The sequence below is a fragment of the Cynocephalus volans genome, chromosome 9 (assembly GCF_027409185.1).
Source record: "Cynocephalus volans isolate mCynVol1 chromosome 9, mCynVol1.pri, whole genome shotgun sequence".
Taxonomy (NCBI): Eukaryota; Metazoa; Chordata; class Mammalia; order Dermoptera; family Cynocephalidae; genus Cynocephalus; species Cynocephalus volans.
Genome location: NC_084468.1, coordinates 123,326,855 through 123,352,740, shown reverse-complemented (window position 1 = coordinate 123,352,740; position 25,886 = coordinate 123,326,855). Strand labels below are relative to the sequence as shown.

Here is a 25,886-nt window from a genome sequence, read left to right as displayed (position 1 = left end):
TTAGAAGTGCCACCTCAGCAACTTGACAAGATTGAGGTCCAGGTATTCATCCAGAAAGCTGTTTGCAATCCCCAGGGTGCCTAGGACAATCAACAAGGCCAAAATCCCCACACTCCACTTCAAACCAATGATCCTGTAGGGTAGACATGAGGGAGAGAAGTGACAAGCCAGACTATAGTAGGAAGCTGGGAGTCCTGTCATGGGCTGCTCATTGGTGACCCTGCCCAGAACTTCCATGTTTTTGCCATTTGGAAATTTTGGTTCATCACATAAATTGAACAGGATGCCTAGCCATAGTCAGTTGGCTTCTCTGAACATTCAAGGGATCATCAAGGCTGGGCAGGATTATTTCCTTGGTAGGTTTCTGGAGACAATGCAAAACTTTTGCATGGATTTAAAGATCCACATTCAGTGCACAGTTTTGCACCTGCACTTTCGCATCTCTCTCCTAGTTGTGTACAGCCTGGCAAGACTCGGCCTCAGCAACGTGGGCCACTTTTGCAACCACAACCTTCAGTGCTGTTGACACTTCTCAGGACCAGGAAGCCAATTCAGACTTCATCCTGCTACTTTTTTGCATAAATACACAATTATTGGGTTCTCCTTACCTTCTATTAGAAGCTTCTGAATATCCCCAGAAGTACAGATGACGAGCATACATGTACGCAAGACCCAGACAAGCAGCTAAACCTGTAGATAGAAAAAAAGATAAAAGGTGCAGAATATGATAGCAATCTATCAAAATGCGGTGTGAAGACCAAGGAAATATAAAACATATATCTGACAAAATACTTATATCTAGAATATATAGAGAACCCACATAGGAAGATTGGTAAATGTACCAATAACCACACGGAAAATCCACATGGTGCAACATCAGCAAACTGCCACTTAAAACTACAACATGATGGCACCCCTGCACACCCACCAGAATGGCTCAAATTAAAAAGGACCAATGACATAAAATGTTGGTGAGGATTTGGAGCAACTGAAATCCTCACACATCATGGGTGGGAATGAAAAATAATACAGTCACTTTGGGAAAAGTTTAAATGTACCATTTAACCCAGCAATTCAATTCCTATGTATTTACCTGAGAGAAATGGAAGCACATGTTCATAAAGAGACTTGTACACAAATGTTCATTGCAGCTTTATTCATAATAGGTAAAAATTGGAAACAGTTCAAAAGTCTGTCAATGGGAGAACGGATAACCAAGCTGTGGTAGCCTATTCAATGGAATGCTGCTCAGCAATGAAAAGATACAGATACTTGCAACCACAGGGTGAATCTCCACAGCATTTTGCTGAGTGAATGAAGCATTACACAAGAGTACATACTGTATCATTTCAATTATATGAAGTTCTACAATAGGCAAAACAAAACAATAAAATCAGAAGTGTTTGTGTCTGGAAGGGAGTGAGAATAGGAGTTGACTGGGAGGGGCAGGAGGAAACTTTCTGGGTAGTGGGCATGTTCTATGTGTTGTAGGGATTGTACATACACGGGTGTGTACGCTTGTCAAAACTCGTAAGATTCATGCATTCTACTATATGTAAATTTTACCTACAGAAAAGATATTTAAATACATCATGGTGTTATGCCATCCTGTCCAATGAAAAGTATCAGTGTCGTCCCTAAGTTAGGGACCCTCTCTCTTCCTCAGCACCCCACAGATGCAAATTACCAGAACCGCCTTGTAAACGTTTGGAGTCTATGTGTGGCACTGTGATACGCAGGCTAAAATTAAATTCATTATTTTTCTTAGTCACAAAGATTTCTTTTTTAGTTCCTACTGTATACCAGGTATTATTCTAAGGATTGGGGTGAGCGGTAGAAAAGATACAAGCTCCCTGCCTTGATACGGTTTATATTCTATCATCAGCAAACACAGACAATTGACAAAGGAAAAAATGAGAAGAAAACTTGCAACTTGAAAATGCTGTGAAGGAAATGAAGAGGGATGAGACAGAGTGGAACTAGAAGAGGCCACCCTCACAAAGGGATCAGAGAAGGGCTCCTGACGGCACCTGAAGGATGAGGAGGAGTTGTCTGAGGAACCTCCACACTGTTTTCCATAAAGGTTGCACAAATTTACAGTCCCCCCAACGGTGTACGAGCGTTCCCCTTTGTCCACATCCCCTCCAGCATTTGTTATTCTCTGTATTTTCGATAATAGCCAATCTAACGGGGGCGAGATGACATTTCAATGTGGTTTTGATTTGCATTTCCCTAATGATTAGTGATGTTGAGCAGTTTTTCATGTACCCATTGGCTATTTTACGTCTTCCTTTAAGAAATGTCTATTCAGCTTCTTTGTCCATTTTTTAATCAGATTTTTTTTTTACTGGATATCAATCTCTTATCAGACATATAGTTTGCAAATATTATCTCCCATTCTGTAGGTTGTCTTTTCACTCTGCAGAGCGTTTCCTTTGCTGTGCAGAAGCTTTTTAGTTTGATATAGTCCCATATGTTTATTTTTTCTTCTGTTGCCTGTGCTTTTGGGGTCTTATTCATAAAGTCTTGGCCTCACCCTGCATCCTGAAGTGCTTCCCCTATGTTTTGTCCTAGGAGTTTTATAGTTTCAGGTTTTATATTTAAGTCTTTAATCCATTTTGAGTTGATTTTGGCATATGGTGAGAGGTGTGGGTCTAGGCTCATTCTTCTACCCCTGCATGTCCAGTTTTCCCAGCACCATTGATTGAAGATGCTGTGATTTCCTCTATGTATGTTCTTGGTACCCTGTTGAAGATCAGTTGACTGTAAGTACAGGGATTGATTTCTGGGTTCTCTATTCCATTCCTTTGGTCCACGTGTCTGTTTCCATGCTGTTTTGGTACTAACTTTTTAGTATAGCTACAGTAGTATAATTTTGTAATATAATTATAGCAATAGCTTTGTCATATAATTTGGAGTCAGGTAGTGTAATGCTTCTAGCTTTATTTATTTATTTTTTGGATCAGGATTGCTTTGGCCAGTCAGGGTCTTTTGTTGTTCCATATGAACGTTAGGATCTTTTTTATTTTAATTTCTGTGAAGAAAGCCACTGGTATTTTGATGGGGATTGCATTGAATCTATAGATTGCTTTGGGTATTATGGATATTTTCTATTAATTCTTCTAATCCCTAAACATGAAATGTCTTTCCATCTTTTTGTGTCCTCTTTAATTTCTTTCAGCAGTGATTTGTAGTTATCATTGTAGAGGTCTTTCACCTCCTCAGTTAAATTTATTAGTAAGTATTTTATTTTTTTTGGTAGCTATCATAAATGGGCTTGCTTTCTTGCTTTCTTTTTCTGTTGACTCACTATTGGAGTACAAAAATGTTACTGATTTTTGTATACTGGTTTTGTATCCTGCACCTTTACTGAATTCATTTATCAGCTCTAAGAGTTTTTTGGCAGCATCTTTAGGTTTTTCTATATATAGGATCATGTCATCTGCAAACAGGGACAATTTGACTTTGTCTTTTCCAGTTTGGATGCCCTTTATTTCTTTCTCTCACCTGATTTCTCTGGCTCATATTTCCAATACTGTGTTAGTTAGGAGTGTTCCTGTTCTCAGAGGAAAAGCTTTCAGTTTTTCCCCATTCAGGATGATATTGGCATTGGGTTTGTCATATATGGCTTGTATTGTGTTGAGATAGTTCCCCCTTATACCTAATTTGTTGAGAATCTTTATCATGAAAGGATGTTGAATTTTGTCAAATGATTTTTTTGTGTCTATTGAGACGACCAAATGGTTTTTGTCCTTGATTTTGTTGATGTGGTGTATCACATTTATTGATTTACAGATGTTAAAACATCCTCGCATCCCTGGAATGAATCCCACTTGATCATGATGTATAATCTCTCTGATATTCTGCTGTATTCTGTTAGCTAATATTTTATTGAGTATTTTTGCATCTATGTTCATCAAGGATATTGGCCTGTAGTTTTCCTTTTTTATTGTATCTTTGTCTGATTTTGGTATCAGGTGATGCTGGCCTCATAGAATGAGTTTAGGAGAATGGCCTGTGTTTCAATTTTTTGGAATAGTTTGAAAAAGAATGGTATTAATTCTTATTTCAAGGTTTGGGAGAATTCAGCAGTGAAGCAATTAGGTCCTGGGCTTTTCTTTGTTGGGAGACTGATTACTACTTCAGTCTTGTTGCTTGTTATTGGTCTGTTCATGTTTTCTATTACTTCTTGGTTCAGTCGTCGTAGTTTGTATGTGTCCAGAAATTTATCCATTTTCTCCAGGTTTTCAAATTTGTTGGCATACAGTTGTTCATCATGGTCTCTAATGATTCTTTGTATTTCTGTGGTATCAGTTGTAATGTCTCCTTTATCATTTCTGATTTTTCTTATTCAGGTCTTCTCTCTTCTCTTTTTAGTTAGTCTAGCTAATGATTTATCTATTTTGTTTATCTTTTCAAGAAACCAACTTTTTGTTTTGTTAATCTTTTGTATCTTTTTTTGTCTCTATTCCATTTTGTTCTGCTCTGATCTTAATTCTTTCTTTCCATCTGCTGATTTTGGGGTTGGATTGTTCTTGTTTCTCTAGCTTTTTGAGGAGTAACATTAGGTTGTTTATATGAAATCTTTCTATTCCTTTGATGTAAGCATTGATTGCAATAAAATGCTCTTTTAGTACTGCTTTTGGCACAAAACAGTGTCTGTAGTATTTTAGTACTATGGTAGTATCCCATAGGTTTTAGTATGTTATGTCTTTATTTTCACTAGCTTCAAGAAATTTTTTGATTTCCTGTTTAATTTCTCCTATGACCCATAGGTAGTTCAGGAGCATGTTGTTTAATTTTCATGTATTTGCATAGTTTCTGAAGTTTCATTTGTTATTGATTTCTAGTTTTAACCCATTGTGTTCTGAAAAGATACTTAAAATGATTTTTTTTTAATTTGTTGAGATTTGTTTTGTGACCTAACGTGTGGTCTATCTCGGAGAATGTTCCATGTCCTGATGAGAAGAATGCACATTCTGTTGAATGAAATGTTCTATAGATGGCTGCCAAGTCTATTTGGTCTAATGACCGTCTTTGTCTCTTTTTATAGTTTTTTGTTTAAAGTCTATTTTATCCAATATAAAAATAGCTACTCCTGCTCGTTTTTGGTTTCCATTTGCACGTTCTATCTTTTTCCATCCTTTCACTATTAGTCTGTTTGAACCTTTACAGGTGAGGTGAGGTTTCTTGTAGGCAGCATATAGTTGTGTCTCATTTTTTAATCCATTCACTCAGTCTATATCTTGAGTGGGAGATTCAGTCCTTTTCCATTTAGGGTTGCTATTGACAGAGACTGGCTTACTCCTAGCATTTTATTGATTTTCATATGGTTGTTTTAAATATCTTTTGTTCCTTTCTTTCTCTCTGTTTGTCTGTCTTCAGTGGCTGTTGTTTTCTTGAAATGGTAAGATGTAGTTTCTTTCTCTTTCTCATTTGCATATTTGTTCTACCAGTGGGTTTTCTTCTTTCTTGTCTATTCATGGTGGTGATTGTCGATTTTTTGGATTCCACATGCAGGACTCTTTTGAGGATTTCTTGTACTAGAGCTGATCATATTGTGATGAACTCTCACAGTTTTTGTTTGGGAAATACAGTTTCCCCTTCATTTCTGAATGGAATAAAGGATAGCTTTTCTGGGTATATAGTATCCTTGGCTGGCAGTTTTTTTCTTTTAGTACTTTGAATATATCATCCCATTCTCTCCTGGCCTATAAAGTTTCTGCTGAGAAATCTGCTGTTAATCTGATGGGGACTTCCTTATATGTGACTTGACACTTTCCTCCTTCTGTTTTTAGGATTCTCTCTTTGTCTTTGACTTTTGACAGTTTGAATACAATGTGTCTCAGAGAGGACCTTTTTGGATTAAGTCTGATTAGGGATCTTTGAGCCTCTTGGATCTGGAAGTCCATATGTCTTCCAATACCTGGGAATTTTTCTGATATTATTATGTTGAGTGTGTTATCAATGCCTTTTCCTTTCTCCTCCCCTTCTGGAACACCCATAATTTGGACATTCATACCCTTAGGTTGTCTGACCACTCTTGCAGATTTTCATTTTTTTTTAAATTTTTTTTAATTTTTTAATTTTTTTGGTCTGCCTGGGTTATTTCAAAAAGCCTGTCTTCAAGGTCAGAAATTCTTCTGCTTGCCCTAGCCTATTGTTTAAACTCTCACTTGTATTTTTCATTTTGTTGAATTAATCCTTCATTTCCATATGTTCTGCTACATTCTTTTTTTAAGGTAGTTGTATCTTTATAAAGTTCCTCCTTCGGATCCTGCAGTTTTTTGGGTTTTTTTCCATTTTGATGTGTTGTCTGACTTTTCTTATATCTCATTGAGTTTCCTTAAGATTGTTGCTTGAAATTCCTTTTCAGTCATTTTACAGGTTTCCTGTTTTGGGTGGTCTGGTACTGGGGAATTATTGTATTCCTTTGGAGGTGTCATTTTTTCTTGTTTTTTAAAAATATTTCTGGCATCCCTACATTGATGTCAGGGCATCTGGTTGATAAGTTGCATGTTCTAATATTCAGGAGAGGCTTTTGAGGAGAGAGACTCCCTCCCATAGATGTGTTTTATATTGACTGTTGGGAAGCGTGTTTTAGTTTTGGTTCCTGGCAGATGCAGTAATATAGTCTCTGTGTGGTTACTGTATTCAATGTGGAAGTTGTCTGTGAGTGCCTCCATGGCCTAGGTGCTAGGGCACTCAGTAGTTCCTTACTGAAGTGGGGGACATTGGCTTGTGTCATCAAGATGTGGATGAGATCTCAGAATCATGGGAGAAGCACCTGGATGTCTTATCACCCCTTGGTTGAAATGGGTGACCCTGAGTGGCCTTGCTGGAACCCCAGCTAGTGTCCCATGACCCTGATAGGTGCTCTGGGGTGATGTGAAGGTCCTCAGCTAAAATGGACAATCCTGGGTGGGTTTCTCAGGGGTGGAGATTAGGACCTTAGGCTTTGAGGGGGATACTGGGGTGCTCAGCAGCCCTTCAGCTAGAGTGGCTGACACAATAGTGTCACTAGTGCTCTGAGCTGACCCCTGTACCCCGAGGGGAACTGTAGCTTCACTGTTGAAGTGGATGACACTGAGTGGAGCCACTAGATTTGTGTGTGGGGCCCTATACTCTCAGGAGGGACACTGGATGGTCTGCAGCCCCACTGTCAAAATGGAGTACTTTGGTGAGATATTAGAAGTTTATGGTGGTAATCTTCACCCCCAGAAGGGATACTGGCACCTTGTATAGCTATTCAACAGGGGTAGCCACTCTGGCTGAGGCTGCTGCAATTGTGGACAGGCCCCTGTGACCCTAAGAGAGTTACTGGAACACTCTGGATTTCCTCAGCTGGGATGGGCTGTCCCACATGAGATTGCTGGGGCTGTGAGTGGGCTGCTGTGCCCCCCAAGAGAGATGCCAGATCCCTCTGAAACCCTCTTGCAGGGGCAGGCAGTCTTGGGAAGGCTCACTAGTGCTGCAGGCATGCATCTGTACGTGAAAGAAGCATAGAAGTGCTGCACTACCTCTTCGTGGCTGCACAAATTGCAAGGATGCCTCACCAAAGAGCGTGGGGTTGCCAGCAGTGGCCAAATGCTCCAATTAGGTGGTTTTCTGACTCCATAAAGTGTGCGCACCAATCCCCTCTGTCCTGAGGGTGGCACCGTCGCTGCACTGGACCACCTGTTCCCAGAGTGCAGGATGCTGCATAGACACAGGTATGGGCAAACCAGTGCAATGATGTAGCCACAGGGGAGTGAAGCCACTGTGGGGGCCAGAGAGAAATGGTCTTGGGTGTTGGGGCTGATCTCAGATCTGCAACCCCTGCAGAAGCCTGGGGCCCAGGGTGTGGGGGTGGTTTAGCACGTGTCTCTCCCCAGGTCAATTCAATTGCTTGTGCCGCCAGGATTTCCCAGCACCAGGCACGTAGCCACAGAAGCCACCTCTGAGAGAGGCGTGTGGGTTCTCCTCCCCCTTCTCAAGTATGGTATGGGTCCTGCCAACATAGATGGGGCCACCAGCTGCACACACCAGACCTAAATAAGCTGATTTCTATGTCTGGAGGGTGTGCACACCAACCCCCTCTCCTGAGAGTGCACCCTCGCTGCACTGGACTGTCTGTTCCCAGGGTGCAGAGCTGAAGGCAAGGGTCAGTCCTGGTCCCAAGCAGTCTGGGACTCAGAGAATGGGGGCAGCTCTGCGTGAGTCCCTCTCCACGCCAACACAGCCAGGTGTGCCCACAGGGGTTCCCAACACGGAGTGCACGGCCACATGGGCAGTGCAGACACCCCCATAGGTTGGGCTAGCAGTCCTCTCACCTTCCCTGGGCAAAAGCTTCTGAATCCCCGCCACTCTGGGTTGGGGGATAGGGTGGTGATGGCTAAGAATTTTTCCAATCTCTTTGTGGCTATCCTGAGTTTCTGCATTCACCAATGTCTCTGCTATTCCCTTGATGCATTCTAGCTCCCTCATTTAATTTCTCTCATCCAAGTCTATCTGAGCATTTGATGCACTCTACATTCTTATGGGAGAGATAAGTAATGTCTCCTCTTAGTTAGCCACCTTGCTGCGCCCCCCCTTGTCTTTTTTTGTCCTTGTTTACCCAGCATATAGTCTATTCCAAGTTTTTTTTTTTTTTTAATTATTGAATCAAATCAGAATGAAGTCTTAGCATATTTGCAACACAGCATTCTGATGCACAGACATTGCTTATTTTGTTTAAAATATTTTCCGGCATCAGTATGGTTGTATATCTACTCCTTAATAGTTTTAAGCACCATAATCATCATTAGAACAGAGCCAACTGTATTTTTTAATTACCTTGGTTGAAATACAATCCAGCTATCCACAATGTAACTATGAATATGGGATAAAACTCCACGCAGTTTTGTCTATGGGAAAAAATAAAGACATAGGTTATTTTATGAGAAGACTAGACTAAAGCATTGATTTTTTTCATCTAGAGGTAAATGTCCAGTCTATTCTAACAAAAATAATAAGAGCACTTACATAAAGAACTTAAATGCTTCTTATATTTAAAATGAGTATCTCAAGGTGGGACTCAAAAGTTGTTTAGACCTCAGAGCAGGGCCAAGAAACATTCTCCTACATGTAAGTTGCCAGTAACAGAAATGAGTTATAGCTCTTTTCCAAAAGACAGCTCTCCTGAGCCTAAAGATTATTCTGTAGAAGATCTAAAGAACCCAGGAGATTACTTGATTCATATTAAACAGATTCTCCTCAAAAATCCCCTCACATCCATTGCCCTTCCACTTGAGATTCTCAAAACATTAAAAAGTGATCTTTAAATAATTCACCTAAAATCTCCTAAAGTAAATAAATGAGCATATTTCATTCCCATTTTATGGAGGAAGAAACTGAGAGCTGAGAGCCAAGGCTGACTGATGTGTTGCAGAGAACCAAAGGTACACAGCATCCATCTCCAGATTCCAAAGCCCTGTCCTAATGTCAAGTCAAATTGCCTCTATTCATAGAAGACTTGGATAGAAAACTCGATACTATTTTAAACAAAAGGGAATAGTTCTCTGGGAGCTATGATTAATTCATCTCCACCTAGCAAAGGAAAAAAAGATGAATTATATTCATCCTCCTTCCTAAGCTACGCCCCCAGTGATCTTGGTTAGGTTGGCTGAGCTCTTTAGTGACAGTATCACAACCAGAGAAAATGTTAATGCAATTTGTAATGAGGACTTGAGTTGATCCTGGTGGAAGAGTCATAGCCTACAGGATTATAAGTGATCCCACATCCTTCCTTAAATAAGCCTTAAAGCTTGAATACTTATGAGGCAATTGACCCAGAAATAGTTGATGCCTATTGTTGAAGACCTCGGTCTTTTAGCCCAGTTCACCATGAGGGATTTTTTTTTTTCTTAATGAAAAAAAGACAGCATAATTACAAAGTGTAATTCTTCCTTCGTTCTCCATAATTCCACAGGAAATTGTGAATAGGTCAACTCAACCTTATTAGTTCATGCGTCAACTACACAGGACAAAGGTCCCCAATAATTATTCAACCATCTCCTAAAGCTGGGTAAGAAAAGTGCATAATTAACAAACTCAATGCTCATATAAAGACCATGGCTGATGCAGCGTCCTTAAGCACAAGTGGAAACTTTCTACCCCACCAGCAAAGGTACCAGCGAGGTTACCCACACAGCCCTCGAAAGGACCATCAGTTCCCTGGAAAATCAGAAATGGGTAATGTGAATGCAAACATACTTTCTTCTCCCTTTTTTTCTGTTGTCTTTGAGGCACAAAAGGCCACTAATGGCCCAAGGAATGTCACGTCTAGAGCCTAACACTGTCACTCTCACAAACCATAGCCACAGCTTTCTGGTACTCAGAGAGGTAACTGAGATTTTTCTGTCTGCTGCTTCCCATCGTTGGCATGATTTGCTTCTGATGGTTGTCTTTTTATTAATGTATTTTTAAGTTTCTAAGTGGCTGTGTTAGGTTAAGTGAAGAGATGCTTTATAAGTTTGTATGGCCAGAATAATTACAGCTATGTAAAAAATAAACACCTTCTGAATATTTCCTTTTCCTTGGCTACATCCACAGAACTGTTTTCCGCAAAGTAAAAGAGAGTAATAGCAGAGAAATGCCCTAGTCTCCACACTCAGGATTTTCTATGATCCTTTTCTGGAAACATAACACACTTGTCCTGTTGTTTATTTGATTTTGTAATGCACCTTAAATTATTCCAAATGTAAGAGCTGTTTAAATTTTTACACAATATATTTTAATTTTAAATTAACTGTAATGAGATTTTTTTTTAAAGCACCTTCAAAAGCAGCCCATTTTATCCTTCCTAAAAGTCTGGCTTATTTAGAGGTTTCTCCTTACAGTGAACTGGCGGCCTCGGCTTGGCATTGGGGGTTAGAGAGAGAATATTATATGTGAGTGTCCTAACTGCACTGCAGAGGGCAGAACTTGTGGGTCTATGGCCTCTTTGGGTGTCTGTCCACATAAGTTGATATGCATGTGAGCTTTCGTGTCTCATCTAAAAGAGGAGGAAGGCCTTTGGGCAAGAAGACAGGAAATGAAAATGGAGGGGATGATGTGGGGTCTTTCCCCCTGCCCAAGCTGAGGAGCTGGTTTCACACCTTAATGGCGACTAGACCAGAAAGTGATAGTCTTCATGAAAGACTTGGTGAGACTCCAGATACAAGCAGTGCCATGCCTCAGATGACAAAATAGACAGAGCTAGGGAAAGTCACGCCCCTCCCCTCCCTCTGCCACAGACCCCAGAGCAGTCCTGGGCGGTCGTGGAAGACACTCCAGAACCTGGGGAGGAGGTACCGTGCTCACAGCGGACTCTGAAGCAGGTGGAATTGCTTGCCGGCAGGGGCTGTGTCCCTGGGCACATGCCCTGGACTCCTCTAAGTCACCAGGAGGATGTGGAGGGTGTGCTGAGATCCTGGGTGAGCAGCAGGTGGTTAGAAGCTTTAGATTGAGGCAAGGATGGTATTCTGTCTGCATTTGTGCTCACAGGAGGACAAAGCCTGGAGTATTTAGCAGTTTAGCCCCATATCTCTGCACTCTCCTCTCCAAGAAATGGGTCCCTTTGTCCGTCCAAGCTGTTAGTCACCTCATGTCCCAGCAGTGCTCAGTGTACTTTCGTCATAGTCCCTCTTTTGCAGACCTGCCTCAAGACTTAATCCCTCTGAAATGAGTCTTTGCCCATTTCTTGCTGTCTTCTTTCAGAGACTGAAAGTAATTCTCTGACTGGCAGTCGAGGGCTTGCTCTTTGCTGACAGTCTCTCTGCTGCCTGCCTGGTGACAACACCGGGTATCGCTTGGCCTTGAAATGCCTAGAATCCCATTCTACAGCTCATTATCACCTCCCCGACACTCGCCCTTCATCATGTGACCATGTCCCTCTGCCACCAGCACTTCTTCTGGCCCCTCCAAGGCCCCCACACCCCAATGAAGAGGTCGGTGCCTGGATGTGTCCCATGATAACCTGTTCTCAGCAAGTCAGCAGCAGACATCTTAACTCAAGGGAACCAAACTCTGAAAATTTCTTCTTGATGATTCTATCAGTGGCTAATTACGGTTTCATTACATGAAAATCAACATGAAGACATTTAGTCAAGAAGGTGACATATTCTATTCTCTGTTACAGGGGACTCTCAGGAAAAATCACAAATAGGACACAAAACAGCTTGTAGCAGCTGTGTGTCAATTCCCCTTCCTGCAGGAACAGAAGGCATAGCTGATTACGACCACTGGTGGGCTGTCCCTGCCCCTGCACGTCCACACTGAGGGAAAATGAGCCATGTCAATTCATTCCCTGGTCAGAGCCTCCTGTTTGCAATAATTCTGTGGTCTTTTGATATTGAAGCTTCCCATAAAAAGATTGGGGAGAAGTTTATCTTTTGTTATAAGCAGATGTCCCCATGGGCCTCAAATTGAATACAGGAGATAATAACAGAAAGGGTCTTTACTGGAGGACAGTAAGGGTACCAACAATCTGGATTTGCCCTGGACTAAGGAAGTTTCCAGAATGTGTGATTTCAAGATTTAAATCTAGGACAGTACCAGCAAATTGTCCTGATTTGCTTGGGACTGAAGGGTTTCCTGGGTCATAGAGCTTTAAGTGCTAAAACTGGGAAAACCTCAGGAAAACTGGGACGAATTGGTCACTCCAAGGGACAATCTAGTAGAGAGACCTGGTCTCAGCCATTAAGTAAACTACAAAGTACATATCACTGGGTTGAGGGTGGGGATCTAATTGTGGCTGCCAAACCTGGAACTACCTAAAACACCAGTCTCCAAACTTTTCTGACTGCATAGCCCCAGCACTCGCATAGCCCCACAAAAGTACAGCTGTGTCCTGCTGTAGCTGCGGTGACCAGCCGACAGCAAAAGTGGGATGAAGCCCTTCCTGTGGAGCAGCTGCCCAGCCAAGGCCCACATTTCTTGGCCTCCTTGGATTTGGATGGAGCTACTTATCACCAATGGAAAGTGAGTGAAATGAAATGTCAAGTCTGGGGCAAATGGTTAAGTAGCAGGTGTGCTGAGTCCCCTTTCCCCACCCACTGGTTGAAAGGAGGAGACTTGGGCAGACCTGGATGGGAGCAGAACCACAAGATGGAAAGAGCCTAGGCCTCTGTTACCATGAGGACAGCCATCCACCCTGGAACCCACAGCAGACGGGACATTAGCAAGACAAGCTTCCACTGTGTTAAACCACTGCGAACCTGGGGTTTATCTACACGACTGTCAAAGAATATCATATACATTAGAAAACACACAAAATAAAAATTAAAGGATGGGATTTTAAGAATAAATACAAAAGAAGCTCCAATGTTTTCTTCACTCTTACAGTGGATTACTTAGTGTACCCCCCTGGTGTGTGCACATCACTTGGGAGACCTCTGGCATAAAACCTCTCCAAATATTGCTTCTATTTGATAGATTTCTAATGAATAACACCATGAAGCTTTGCTTGCAACAACTTGTTCAGAAAACCTGAAACATTCTCCAAAGGCAAAACCCGATCAGCTGTAGAACATTTCTAATACCATGCTCATAGTACGACATCTTTTAAAAAAATAAAGCAGATGAGGCAATTGTCTGGAGGCAAGAAGGTTTGCTAAGAGGTTTTCCTCTTGCCGGTTTTTGTCTGCTTCTTTGTCTTTCTCCTCTTGTTTTGGTGACCTGCTCTGAAGCAGCAGGCTGCATGCTACTGTGAGTACTGGTGCTATTAATAGATGACCTGGCTTTGGTCTGGTGACTTTGGACCCTGGGAAGGCTTTTTGATTATTACACTGACTGGGATTAGAGCAGCAGGTTAATATGCTCAGAAAAGGCTTGGAGAGGAGAGGTTGCTGGAGTTAATCTTTTCATAAAGATTTGTAACTATCTAAATTGCTCCTTGTCAAGTAATTTGTGTGTGGGGACACAATAGGGAGGTTGTGGCTGGTGGCAGGAGGGCCTGAGTCTAACCACCACCCTTCCATGAAGCTGCTGCTAAGGAACAGGATGAGCACCTGAGGGAGTGAGACTCACAGTTCATCCAAATTCCAGCTGCCTCACATCCCCTGACTGTGTAGACAATCCCCCAGTTTGTGTGACTGGCACTGTCCAGTGTTTGTGGAGGCTGCTGGAGTTTGGGAGTCATTGTGTCATCTTGGGGATCCCTCACTCCTTTATAATAACTCCGTGGTTAAAGACATCTAGTGCTTTCAGCTAATGTCCAAGATGGTTAGACATAAGAATGATAAGGATGCGTTCTCTCTCTCTCTCTCTCTCTCTCTTTTACTTTGCCTTTTCTCCATAGATTTTAGACATGCATTAAGGGCATGAGTTTGAATTTCTAAATTTCAGGATTTGAATTCAAAATGACTAAAAAAAGTTAATGAAATGAAAAAATACAAAGCTATAACAGTAAGAAAAGACTAATATTTCTAAAAAGTACTGAGACTCGTGATGACTGGGTTTGCTTGTGCCTTATGGCAGGTTACTTTTGGAACAGGAACTGAATAATTCAGCATTAAGCAAATCGGGGTGCATTCACAAGAACTAAGTAAGAAGCAATTCTTTTGTCTTACCCAGAACCAACAAAACATTGCTGGTATACTATATATACCGCGAGGCTCCTGGTTTAGAAATAGTATTAAAAATTTGAGTCTAAAGAGAATAAAAATTTCTAAATGGTTGGAAAAAAAGCTAAAGAATTAGTGTCCTCTAGCCTCAAAACATAGAAGATGAAAGATGCTTAATAATGGTCCTGAAGCATATGAAAAGGAGTGAGGTCAGCAGCTATTCTCTTCCAGTAAAGATAGAATCAGAGGAAATGTATTTAAATTGAGACACGATCAATTTATTCCTTGGATCTACTTTTTAGATTTTATAAAAGCCTTTAATCTAAAGGGATCAAGGTACTCAAATTAGACAAGATAGAACTTTCTAAGTTTAGCAATAACATAAAGGAATGGCCCTTGGTGCAATTCTAGTTGTTGTTTTAAAAACTAGACTTTTTTAAAATTGTATTTTAAATTTTTTTTAACTGTCTGGCAAAGGACTGCAATTCTAGAGATAAGCCATCTATAAGACCTCTCCCCGTAGGAAGGGAGGAGGAATTTGAATGGGGTTTCTAGAGAAGAAACCCTGGGCTGGTAACTCAAGCTGGACTCCGTAACAATCATCTCTGCTTGGCAAATGAATATCCAACTTGAAATGATCCTCCAACAAGAAATAGGTACGTTAGTGGTGGTCAGAGGGACCTTGAAGTGATTGCTGAAAAGATGTCCAGTTCCACTTAAAGACAGCGTTGCTCATAACTTGGGGCTTCCTGGCCACGCTGAAGGCAAGAGCAGTGGGAGAAAAGGGTGGGGTGAAAGACAGCACTTCTGTGATAGGCAGGTCCAGGAGACCTTCAGGAGAGGCTGAAGGGACTCAATGCTTTGGTCCACAAGAGCCAGAAAAAAAAACAACACTTTCTTTCTCCAGGGATTTGCAGTGCTCAAGGGAGACTGCCTTGAAAAGAAGAGTAGATAGCCAAGTAGGCTTTGGAATAAGCTGGTTATCCCAGGAGTCCTGCCCTAACTACCTCAGATAAAGTCTAAATAGCTTCACTAGCAACAAGTCTAATTTGGTTTGGCCAAATTTATCCCAACCCTTAGAATCTAAGGCAAGAAATAGGCTAGTGCTGTGTAATTCCAAGATAAAATTCAGGGAAGGGAGCAGGGCCGTCACCATTCCCCCTTCAGCAGAAACCAGGGCAACAACTGTGCCCTCAAGGGTTCCTTGCTAACCCCCCGGGCACATTCCTACTTAGGATCTTTGCCCTGACTACTCCATCCGCCCCACGAGTTTTTTTCTCTACATGTTCACATGGCCAACTCTCTCACTTCCTTCAAGCCTTTGCTCACGTGCCACCTTCTCAGTGGAGCCTACACAGACTTCACCATTTTAAATTTGGACCCAACCCAATTCACCCCCCAGCAACCCATCCCAAGCACTCTTACAATGCTCTCCTTTTTTTTTTCTCAGCACTTATTACCTTATAACATATATTGTTTTCTTACAATATTATCTGCTTATTGTTTATTTTCTGCCCTCCTCAGCTATAAGGTAAACTCCAAGAGAGCAAGGATTTTTGTTTGATTTGTTCACGGATACAGGCCAAGCTTCTATAACAGTGCCCAGTATATAGGAGTGCCTGATAAATTTTTAATGGGTAAATAATAAATACAAATGAAAGACAAAGGCCAAAATAGACAAATAAGAAGGAAATTAGAAGAAACATAGATGATACAGGTAATGCTTTTTAATTATCATTAAAATTTTCAAATAGAATAAATTGCATCCATGAAACAAAAAAATGATGATTTAACAGCAACACCACCAACAACTAAAAACAATCAGAGAATAAAAATAAGTTGGAAATTAAAATTACAATATATTAACTTTTTTTAATTAGTAAAAAGTTAGAAGTTGAGGAAATTACCCTGAAAGAACAAAAATCCAAAAATATGAAAACCTAAAGATAAAACTACAGGATCATTCCAGGAGGTCAACACACAGCTACTATGTTTGAGGAATGAAAGAACAGAGAAAATTGGGGGGAAAAATTTTATTAAAAAAAATTCTAGGACAGAAGGACATGAATTTTCAGCCTGTGAAAAAGCCTCATCTCAGGTTCAGCAAACTGAAGAAAAGAGCCTCGTGGCAACCACAGCTCATAACACCTCAGGACATGGTATGTGGGAGATCCTAAAGTGACACAGTTTTCAAACAGATGACCAGGAATCAGAATAGCACAGTCTCAGCAATATCAGTAATATCAATGGAAACTACAAAACAATGGGGCATTTTTTTCAAAATTCTCAGGGTAAGGATTTTTAACAAAAACTATATGCATAAGCAAGCCGTCAACCAACTATGAGGCAGAATAAAGGTATATTGACATGTAAAGTCTCAAAATTTTACCAACCGTTCAATCTTTCTCAGGAAGCTTCTGGAGGGTGTGCTCCACCAAAATAAGAGAAAAGAAAACAGTAAATAGGAAAACTCTATAACAAGATCCAGGAAATAAACAATCCAAATCAGGAAAATGTAAGGGAAATTCCTAAGATGGTGGCAAGGAGTCACTATGAGCTATGCAGCAGGCCTAAAGAGCCTCCAAACTGAAGCCAAAGGCAGAGGACTCAGGCAGATATAACACCGAGAAAAAAAAAAAAAAAGGTATTACTAGATTACCTAAAATGTTTGAATGTATCGAGAGGAAATGTTCACTTCTATAGAATATTTGATAATGAAACTAAGCAAACAAACAAATAAAAAGGCAATTATTAACCCTAGGAAAAACAAAAAATTGCACAAGAATGAAATATAATCATAGTATACTATTTGGCTCAGCTCTGAACATTATTAATCAGAATAATATAAACATTGGCTACTGATTTAACTCAACAAAGTGATATAACTTTACTAGAAGGGTGAGGTAAGAAAAAAGAGGAAGTGGAGGAACATGAAATTCTTTCTTCCATAAAAGGAAGTCAATTGACAACATCTAAAACTTGTGAATCAATAGTGAAAGATAGTGTTTAGAAATATGGCATACCAAAAGTAGTGGTCCAAAGGGATGCCAGTGGTTATCTCTAGGGATAAATTGAGGGTGAGGAGAGGTAGGGACAAGGAAAAATTATTTGTTGTCATAAGACTTTTAATCCCCCACTTTATTTTCAGACCAAGTACATATATTACTCTAATAAAAATAAATCTTAATTATGTGTGGTACATACTGGCACTAAACCAGTACTTTCCACTTGATATAATTATAAGGATCCAAAGACAATTGAAATGGGAATAATTTCTCATCATGTGGTTCAACATTATTTAAAATCAAGTCTACACAACTCTTAAAATTATCTCGTGTACTACCAGTGGTATTCACCCCATACTTTTAAGCCTAGGGAATAGTCTGTAAAATCTTCTTTGGAGCAAATGGGTGAACAAGAGACCATTGTTGCCAGTGCAAGGACCATGACTTGCCCAAATTGATTCAAGATTAATAAAAAGCCTGAATAGTCCAATAATCATTAAAGAAAGTGAATTCCATAGTTTAAAATTTTTCCACAAGAAAAACATCGGGCTCAGATTGTTTTAAAGCAGGTTCTACACAACTTTGAAGGAACACTTCAAAGTTTATTGAATCTTATCTTCCAACCTTATTAAAATTCTCTGAGAAAATAGAAAGAACAGGACGATTCCTCCAACTCATTTGAGACTAGTATAATCTTGATATCATAATGACACAAAGACTATCCAAGAAAGGAAACGTATAGGCCAACCTCACTCACGGACATGAATGAAAAATCCCAAAAAACAAAAAAAACCAGCGATGCATCAGTAGTGATATATGCAATGTTTTTCAAAGCACTTAGCTGGGGGAATGCAATATAAAGGGAGCCCTAGAATCTAGCAGCAGGCAAATTCACGTGTTTATGGTGAAACATTCTGTGTGGGTCTGAAAAAGCAAGGAGCATGAGATGAGCAAAAACACTGGGAATCTATGTGACCTGAAAAGCTTTCTCATTCTTCCAGGTTTCTATTTTAGGAAATGCTTCATAGAGAAATGGGCAGAGGATAATACTGACCCACTCTGTTTTTAAGTAGGGAGGAAGAAATAAAGATGGAAAAGGCAGAATATTGTAGTATAACTAATCCAAACAACTTGGGACTATCGTACTCTGTCAGGGCTGGAGGGGGCTCTTTGACCAAGTTTTCAGGCTTCAGAGACGTAGCAGTTCCTCCTACAATCCCAGCCTTTTCTGTAAATGTACCCTGCTGAGTTTATCATATAGCTGCATACAGCCTCCATGCAATGGATACTTCAAGCTTCATGGGTCATGAGAAGGGTCTTGGCTTTGAAGAGTGGTCTGTTATAACTGGATATTACAAATGAACTTAGGGTCTTCTCCACACCTCCTTCCCCTAATCAGGAATTGTGTGTCTGTGGCAGGCACAGATCCCTGAAGGGTGAGAGAAGCATTACTTACTGTGCACGAAATATTCTCTCAAACTCGGGTGACCCAGTGACTGCTGGGGGGATAACTTTGTAATTAATTCTTGCCATTCCAACCTGCAAAGCAAAATAACCTGCAAGTAGAGGGGAATGTTGTGTTAACGATGTGATTAGATTTACAATCAGTGGACTTTGAGTAAAGCAGACTACCCACTATAGTGTGGATGGGCCTCGTCCGATCAGCTGAATGTCTTAACAGGCAAGACTGAGGTCCCCCAAAGAAAAAGCAATTCTGCCTCCAGTCTGCCTTCAACTTAGGACTGCAACATCAGCGCTCGCCAGAATGGCCAGCCTACCAGCCTGTCCTGCAGATTTCAGACTTGCCAATTCCCACAATCACATGAGCCAATTCCTTAAAATAAATCTGTGTTTCTGTGTTTTGTGTGTATCTGTGTGCGTATATATACATACACATCCTATTGGGTCTGTTTCTCTAGAGAATTCTGACTGATACAAATGTCCGTCAACAAGCGAGTGGTTAAACAAATTGTGGTATATCCATACAATAGGATACTGCTCAATGGTAAAAAGGAATAAACTGTTGATGCACAAAACAATATGAGTGAATCTCAAAATAATTATGCCGAATGAAAACAAGAATTTAAAAAATAGTAGTATGGTATAATTTCATTTATATAAAATTTTCAAAAATGCAAATGAATCTAGTGACATAAAGCAGATCCACAGCTGGCTGGAGATGAGAAGGAGGACAGAAAACCTTTGGGGATGATGGCTCCCGGCCTGAATCAGTCTCATCATTATAAAATAGCATGGCTTCCTTCTTCATTTGCTGTCTGGAAGATGTGGGAGGTTCTCAGTCCCCATGCCCAAGATCACCCTCACCTTTTGATTAGTTCTGGGACTTCTTTCCCTTTCAGACCCACACTTCCTCCTGGGACAGTTTCTGAACTTACAGTAGTTCTCACCTCCTGTCCTTATCTCCCTCTTTTCACCCCATAATTAACCTCTGGAGTCTATTGTTTCCCTTCAGATTATTTCTTCCAGTTTCAGTTCCTTATTAGTTTTCTCCAACATGATTCCCCTGTGCTATGGGACATATCTGTCCCCAAACAGATTTGTTGAAAACTTGATCCCCATTGTAACAGTATTAAGAAGGTGGAAAATCCAATTATGATATTTGAAAGGTGGGGCCTTTGAGAGCTGATTGGATCAAGAGGACTGTGCCCTTGTGAATGGATTAATCCATTCATGGTGTTATCACGGGTGTACTCTGGTGGCTTTATAAAGAGAGCACACGAGAGAGTTCCTACCATTCTTGTCATGTGATATCCTTGTCATATGTCACAGGACTGTACGGAGCCCCCACCAAGAAGAAGGCCCTCACTAGATGTGTTCTCTGGGCCTCAGACTTCCCAGCCTCCAAACTGTAAGAAATAAATTTCATGTCTTCATAAATTACCCAGTTTCAGGTATTCTGTTTTAAGCAACAGAAATGAACTAATACACCCTGCCTCACTTATTTCAGTATGTCAATATCTATTTCCTACTTACTAATATTATGAAAATAGTTTCCTTTTAAAATTCCACACCAAGTTTGTAGCTCCGATCACTTCTTGTGTTAGAGGGTTAGGAGCGAGTGTTCCCTACTGAAAGAGGATATTATTTCCTCTCCGACAAGAAGTCAATCAACATTGAGCCTGGTTTAGTAAGGACTCTCACAGCAGCCCACTTCCCTTCCCCTAATCCCCTTCTGCTACAAATAAGCTGCTGTTTAGGGCCTAAAATCTGTAGCTGAATATCTACAGCATGCAAACACTTATTAGGATTGGAGTCTTTCTCCTTCAAACTGCAGCCCGAGAGAGCAGAGTGAGCATACAAAAAGCATGGGATGGGCACTGCTTATTTCCAACCCAGGGCTACGTCCTTCCAGGGCAGTGTAAATTTGCACAGGCCAGTGGATCATGGGCCCCGCAGGAGCCAAAAAAGGAGATCATCTATTGAGGGGGAAAGTGGGACTTGACCACTCTGGATCCTACTTCTAACTAGCTTCACGGTCTTGGAGAAAACACTTGGTAAGACTTCTTGTTTCTACCTATAAAATGGAGTTAATGAAAGATGTGTGCTCCTAGATTAATAAATTAGCAGTGGTACAAGAGCCTAGAGCTTCAGAATAAAGCTGTGAGTAAGTTTTGAAAGTGCTTTCTCTGGGCTATTAATTGCATCCTGTAGGCACCTGTGTGCAACACCAGCAAATGTGAGGGACGAGCTTCAATAAATGGAAAAGGTGCTTGAACCTCCAGCCCCCAAAAGGAGGATTCGACTGGGCTCAGATCAATCCTGGCTATCACTAGGACAACATGATGAGGGTGAAAAAGCTATTTCCTCCTTTTCTGGAGAGCTTCAATTTTATTTCCCTTCTTATGAGTTGATTAAAACTACTTGAGACTAAATAATCTCCTTTTGCTTTGCCTGACTCCTCCTTCCCTAGCTTTCTCCAGAGGGCCCTGCTGGGGAGAATGAATGGAGGCTTCCATGATGCCAACCCAGCCTCAGCTGGGCTCGTTCACTGTGTGGCTTCCTCCAGCTCCAGCAGAAGCTTCTCTCTGTGGGGAAGGAGCTGGGATGGGAACTAACAGCAGGGGGCACCTCCATCCCTCCTGTCATTAAATCACTAAACCACCACTAACAGCCCAGTCTCCTCACCGATCCTCTCTTCCCACCTCCACCCACACTCACCGTCCAGCCCCTGACCTTCTGGCCCCAGTTCACACTGTGCCCTGCACCAACCAGCAAACAGAAGTCTCTCTGTGGGGGTGAGAGAGCCCCTGTCCGCCCGGGGGCAACCATGGACGTCTGCCTGTGCTGTTTGCAGCCCCAGGATGAGGGCACCTGCAGGTTCAGCAGTGCCTATGGGTTGGGATGGGTTGTTAAGTGCTTCTTAAAATGGTAACATTCTGCTCTACTCCACAAAAGATTATGAATCAGACCACAAACAGTGTCTGAAGGTTTAAGGTTTTCACCCGTTCGCGGAACAGACTGGCTTGTGCGCCTGAAGTCCTGGACTTTCCCCTCAACTGTGGTGCCTTCTTGCTCCCGGCTGTTTGTATAACCTGAGCCCAGCCCTATTTCCTGGTGTATGCACACTTGGAAAAATAAAGAAATATGCCTACTTGGTAAGAAGCCTTGCTCACTTGTGCTCAGACATTTTTCTCCATTTAGCATTGTAGGTAAGATCATATGAATAGAGCAAAGGTGACCCCCATGGAGAAAAAGCCCTCTATTTAACCACACAGCTGGGATATTGAAGAATCCTAGTGAGCAGGTGTTTCAAAATTTAGAATTAATTATTTAATCTAAAGGTCTATTTCTGCAGAAGATTTTTTTTAACCTAACAATCATACCCACCACAGGCAGTTTATTTAAAAAATACATTAATTAAAGATCAGGGTTCAAGAAACTCAACCAGGTTTAGAAGCAGGAACAACATTACCATTGGAACACTAGTAATTAATATTGATACTCCACTTCTAATGCTCATTTGAACCGAGCTGTGGGTTGTAACCACACATGCATAATCACTGGGCTCCAAGGGCCCACAATATCCCTGTTGGGAGAACTAATCTCTGCAATGTTACCAATGTCTGCCCATCCCAGGGAAAGAGGTGAGCGGAAGGCGCTGAACCCCATGACCCTGAGCAGACTGTGCTCTGCGGAGCACCCAGGAGCATCCAGGGCCACTGGCAAGGGCAAGTATGAAACCCAAACACTGGGCCCATCTCTCTCTCTCTCTCTCTCTCTCTCTCTCTCTCTCTCTCTCTCACACACACACACACACACACACACACACACACACACACGACTATGACTCTTACTTTGCTGACAGGCAGAGAGAATAGAGACAGCAGCCAGCAGGATTTTCTCAGCCATCATTCAAACGGATGTTCTTGTTCCCCGATCTATTTGTAGAAAGCGAGGGGAAGATAAGAGGCACTTTTCGACTTTGCTGCGCTGACCTTCCTTGTAAGGTAAACAAAGCTGGGAAGGAAAAAAAAGAAAAGGCTGATTCAAGTAGCTGAGTGACCTCTGCCCTGGAACAGAAATCAGGAAGACAGGCAGGTCTGGGGCTGCCAGTCACAGATCTCTATATGGCGCGGGAGTTGCTTCCAAACCTTGCTTTAAGTCTCTCTCACAGCCAGCCTGGAGGGCTGCAACTCACCCTGAAGGACTTAGCCCTCCAGCAGCAGTGCCCCCATTAAACTACCTTCTCTGCCAATTCACCAGTTATCTGGGCCCTTTATTCCCCACCCCTTCACCTCCACAGGGCTTGTTGTAACCTTGGAAAAAGTGAGAAGGAAGCATTTGCTTAATCCTACTGAGATTTTATATGTGAACTTAAGCCAATTCTAACTTGATTCACCCAGTGAGTGGCAGACTCAGGATTTGAACCCAGCTCTAGCAGATTCCAACTATGCCCTATCACCTGCACCATACTGCCACCTGCTGCCACCTTGACTCTCCCCTGATCACAGTGACCATACATTTAAAAAAATAAACTAGGATACATGCTCTGAGGAAGAGGGCCCTCAAAGAATGAAGTGGACCAATATTTTAAGTCAGACCTCTGGCAGGAAACAGCACACACAGCCACCACGCTGGCCCAGGGCCTCTCCACTGTCAGAACACACCACCAGGCAGAGCACTGTCCTTCCCCAGCTGGGGGCTGCCTCTGCAGAGTCCATTCATCCCAGCCTCCTCCCCTCTGTCAACACAATTGTTCTGCTCTTTAAAGATATACCACCCCAAAAAAGAAAGCTGGGGACCATTCCTCACCCCGTCCTCCTGGCTCAATTAGAGGGAGTGTCTTCATTGGCTCAGGCTGCTCTAACAAAGATGCCATAGACTAGGTGGCTTAAACAACAGAAACTTATTCTTCACAGTTGTGAGGGCTGGGAAGTCTAAAACCATGGTGCTGGCAATTTGGTTCCTGGTGGGGGCCCTCTTCCTGCTTTGCAGAAGGGCACTTTCTTGCTGTGTCCTCACATTGTGCAGAGAGAGGGAGAACAAGCTCCCTGGTCACTTACTTCGCAAAAGGGCACTAATTCCAACATGGGGCCCCACACTCAAAACCTCATCCAAACTTAATCATCTCCCAAATGCCCCACCTCCTAACACCATCACTTTGGGGGTTAGGGTCCCAACATGTGAATTTGGGGGACAGGGGGTGACACTAGCCCTAGTGCCCGCTGGGAAGGTCAGTTGCCTCAGCCTCACACAGGCTCTGACATTTAGCAAAGACACAACCTTGAGCAAGATTCTGAGCCTCTCTGAACCTCAGTTTGATAAAAGGGGCTAAAAAGGGCTAAAGGGAAGTTTAAATGAAATAGGTCTGTTATAAGGATTGAGTTAGTTAACACTTATAAAGCACTTAAAATAGCACCCAGCAGGTAAAAAATTATTTGGGGTGTTTGTAAAATAAACACATAAAGTATCTAGGAAAGTACTTAGCATATAATGTACCTAATGTTAAAAGATATGTCCAAAGGTGAAAATCATGCTTCTCAGGCAATCTAAAATGAAAACACCTCCAAGATTTTATTTAATTCATTCATGAGAGAACCAGTAAGATGCTATAACCCATTCAGAGGAGAATTCGAGGAGCCACACGTGCATAAGGAAGAGGGAATGCTGAAATTAACTTACAAATAGCTGCAAACCAGGTCTGCTCCCAGGGCTCTGCTGGTCTCTCCAGGCTCCTCCCTCATATTCTCTTTTATTCTTCAAATCATTAAAGACTAATGTCATGTAAAAGCAGACAGATTCTAGAAGTCCAGGACAGCACTGAAACATTCTATGTCCTCGATTTGATGGTTTCGGCCTTCAGTTCATGGCAGGGATTCTAAACTGCAAACCAGCTGTCCTAAACCCACATCACCATCTACTAAAGTAATCTACCAAAATGACAGGCCTCGAAGGAGAAGTCCGGGCTGGGCCCATGGGCAGGTGAAGGTTCCCAAAGCAGCAGTACTGCTCAGAGGGATGACACAGCACAAAGGCTTTCTCCAGATGCTGGCACCTTGACATTGAACTTTCCAGACTCCAGAACTGCGAGAAGTAAATTTCTTTTCTTTATAGATTGCCAGTCTGTCATATTCTTTTATAGCAACAGCAAAATAGACTAAGAGGGTAATGATAATAAAATGTTTTTTAAATATTTATAGTATCAATATAAACTTAAAAGAAATCTATAAGAATTTCTGAGAGTTTAACTGCTTATTTAATCATTGTTTATTACCAAAATTATACCTGGGTAAGGCAAAACAGAAAGGCCAAGATTAGGTGATATAAAAACAATTCTGAACCATGTGAAAGAACTACTTTTGTGAAATGTAAACTCTAAATACAACGATTTCTGTATAATAGCGGTAATAGATGAGAAGAAATGATGTATTAAACCACAGAAATGTTCTCTCTTGGACCAATTGCATCACTCAAAATTATTCCCTGGCTCCACCCTCTCTCTGTTTTCTCCCCATCCTTCCAGAAACGATAACTTGTCATCCTGGTTTCTGCTGGGCACTGCAGCAGGGCTGTCCCTGCTGCCAACAGGCTGGGCAGCAGAGAGAGACAGAGAATACACCTCCTACCTGGGGATGCCCAGAAATAACCAGAGTGTTCACGATATCAATGACCATAATACTCTTGACTAAAAATAGATCATGTAAGGCTCTCCGTGTGCCTAGAGTTTATTACATTATCTTGCTGGAAATCCTGACCAGTTGAAGCACCCTGTTAACAACACAGCCAGTTTTTAAGCAATACTCAGATAAATGCAATTCATGCCCCATTTTGTTACATGTTGCAAAAACAGTGAATT

The 25,886-nt window shown here is 41.6% G+C and overlaps 1 protein-coding gene across 1 annotated transcript; it reads right to left on the bottom strand.

The window, feature by feature from the left end:
* Positions 1-22,939, bottom strand: MGST2 (microsomal glutathione S-transferase 2). Its single transcript, XM_063107482.1, has 5 exons — positions 22,885-22,939; positions 19,026-19,125; positions 8,815-8,885; positions 609-690; positions 1-133 (listed from the first exon to the last, which is right to left on the bottom strand). The coding sequence occupies exons 1-5, from the start codon at positions 22,937-22,939 to the stop codon at positions 1-3; spliced, it is 441 nt and encodes a 146-aa protein (XP_062963552.1).
* Positions 22,940-25,886: the final 2,947 nt, after the last annotated feature.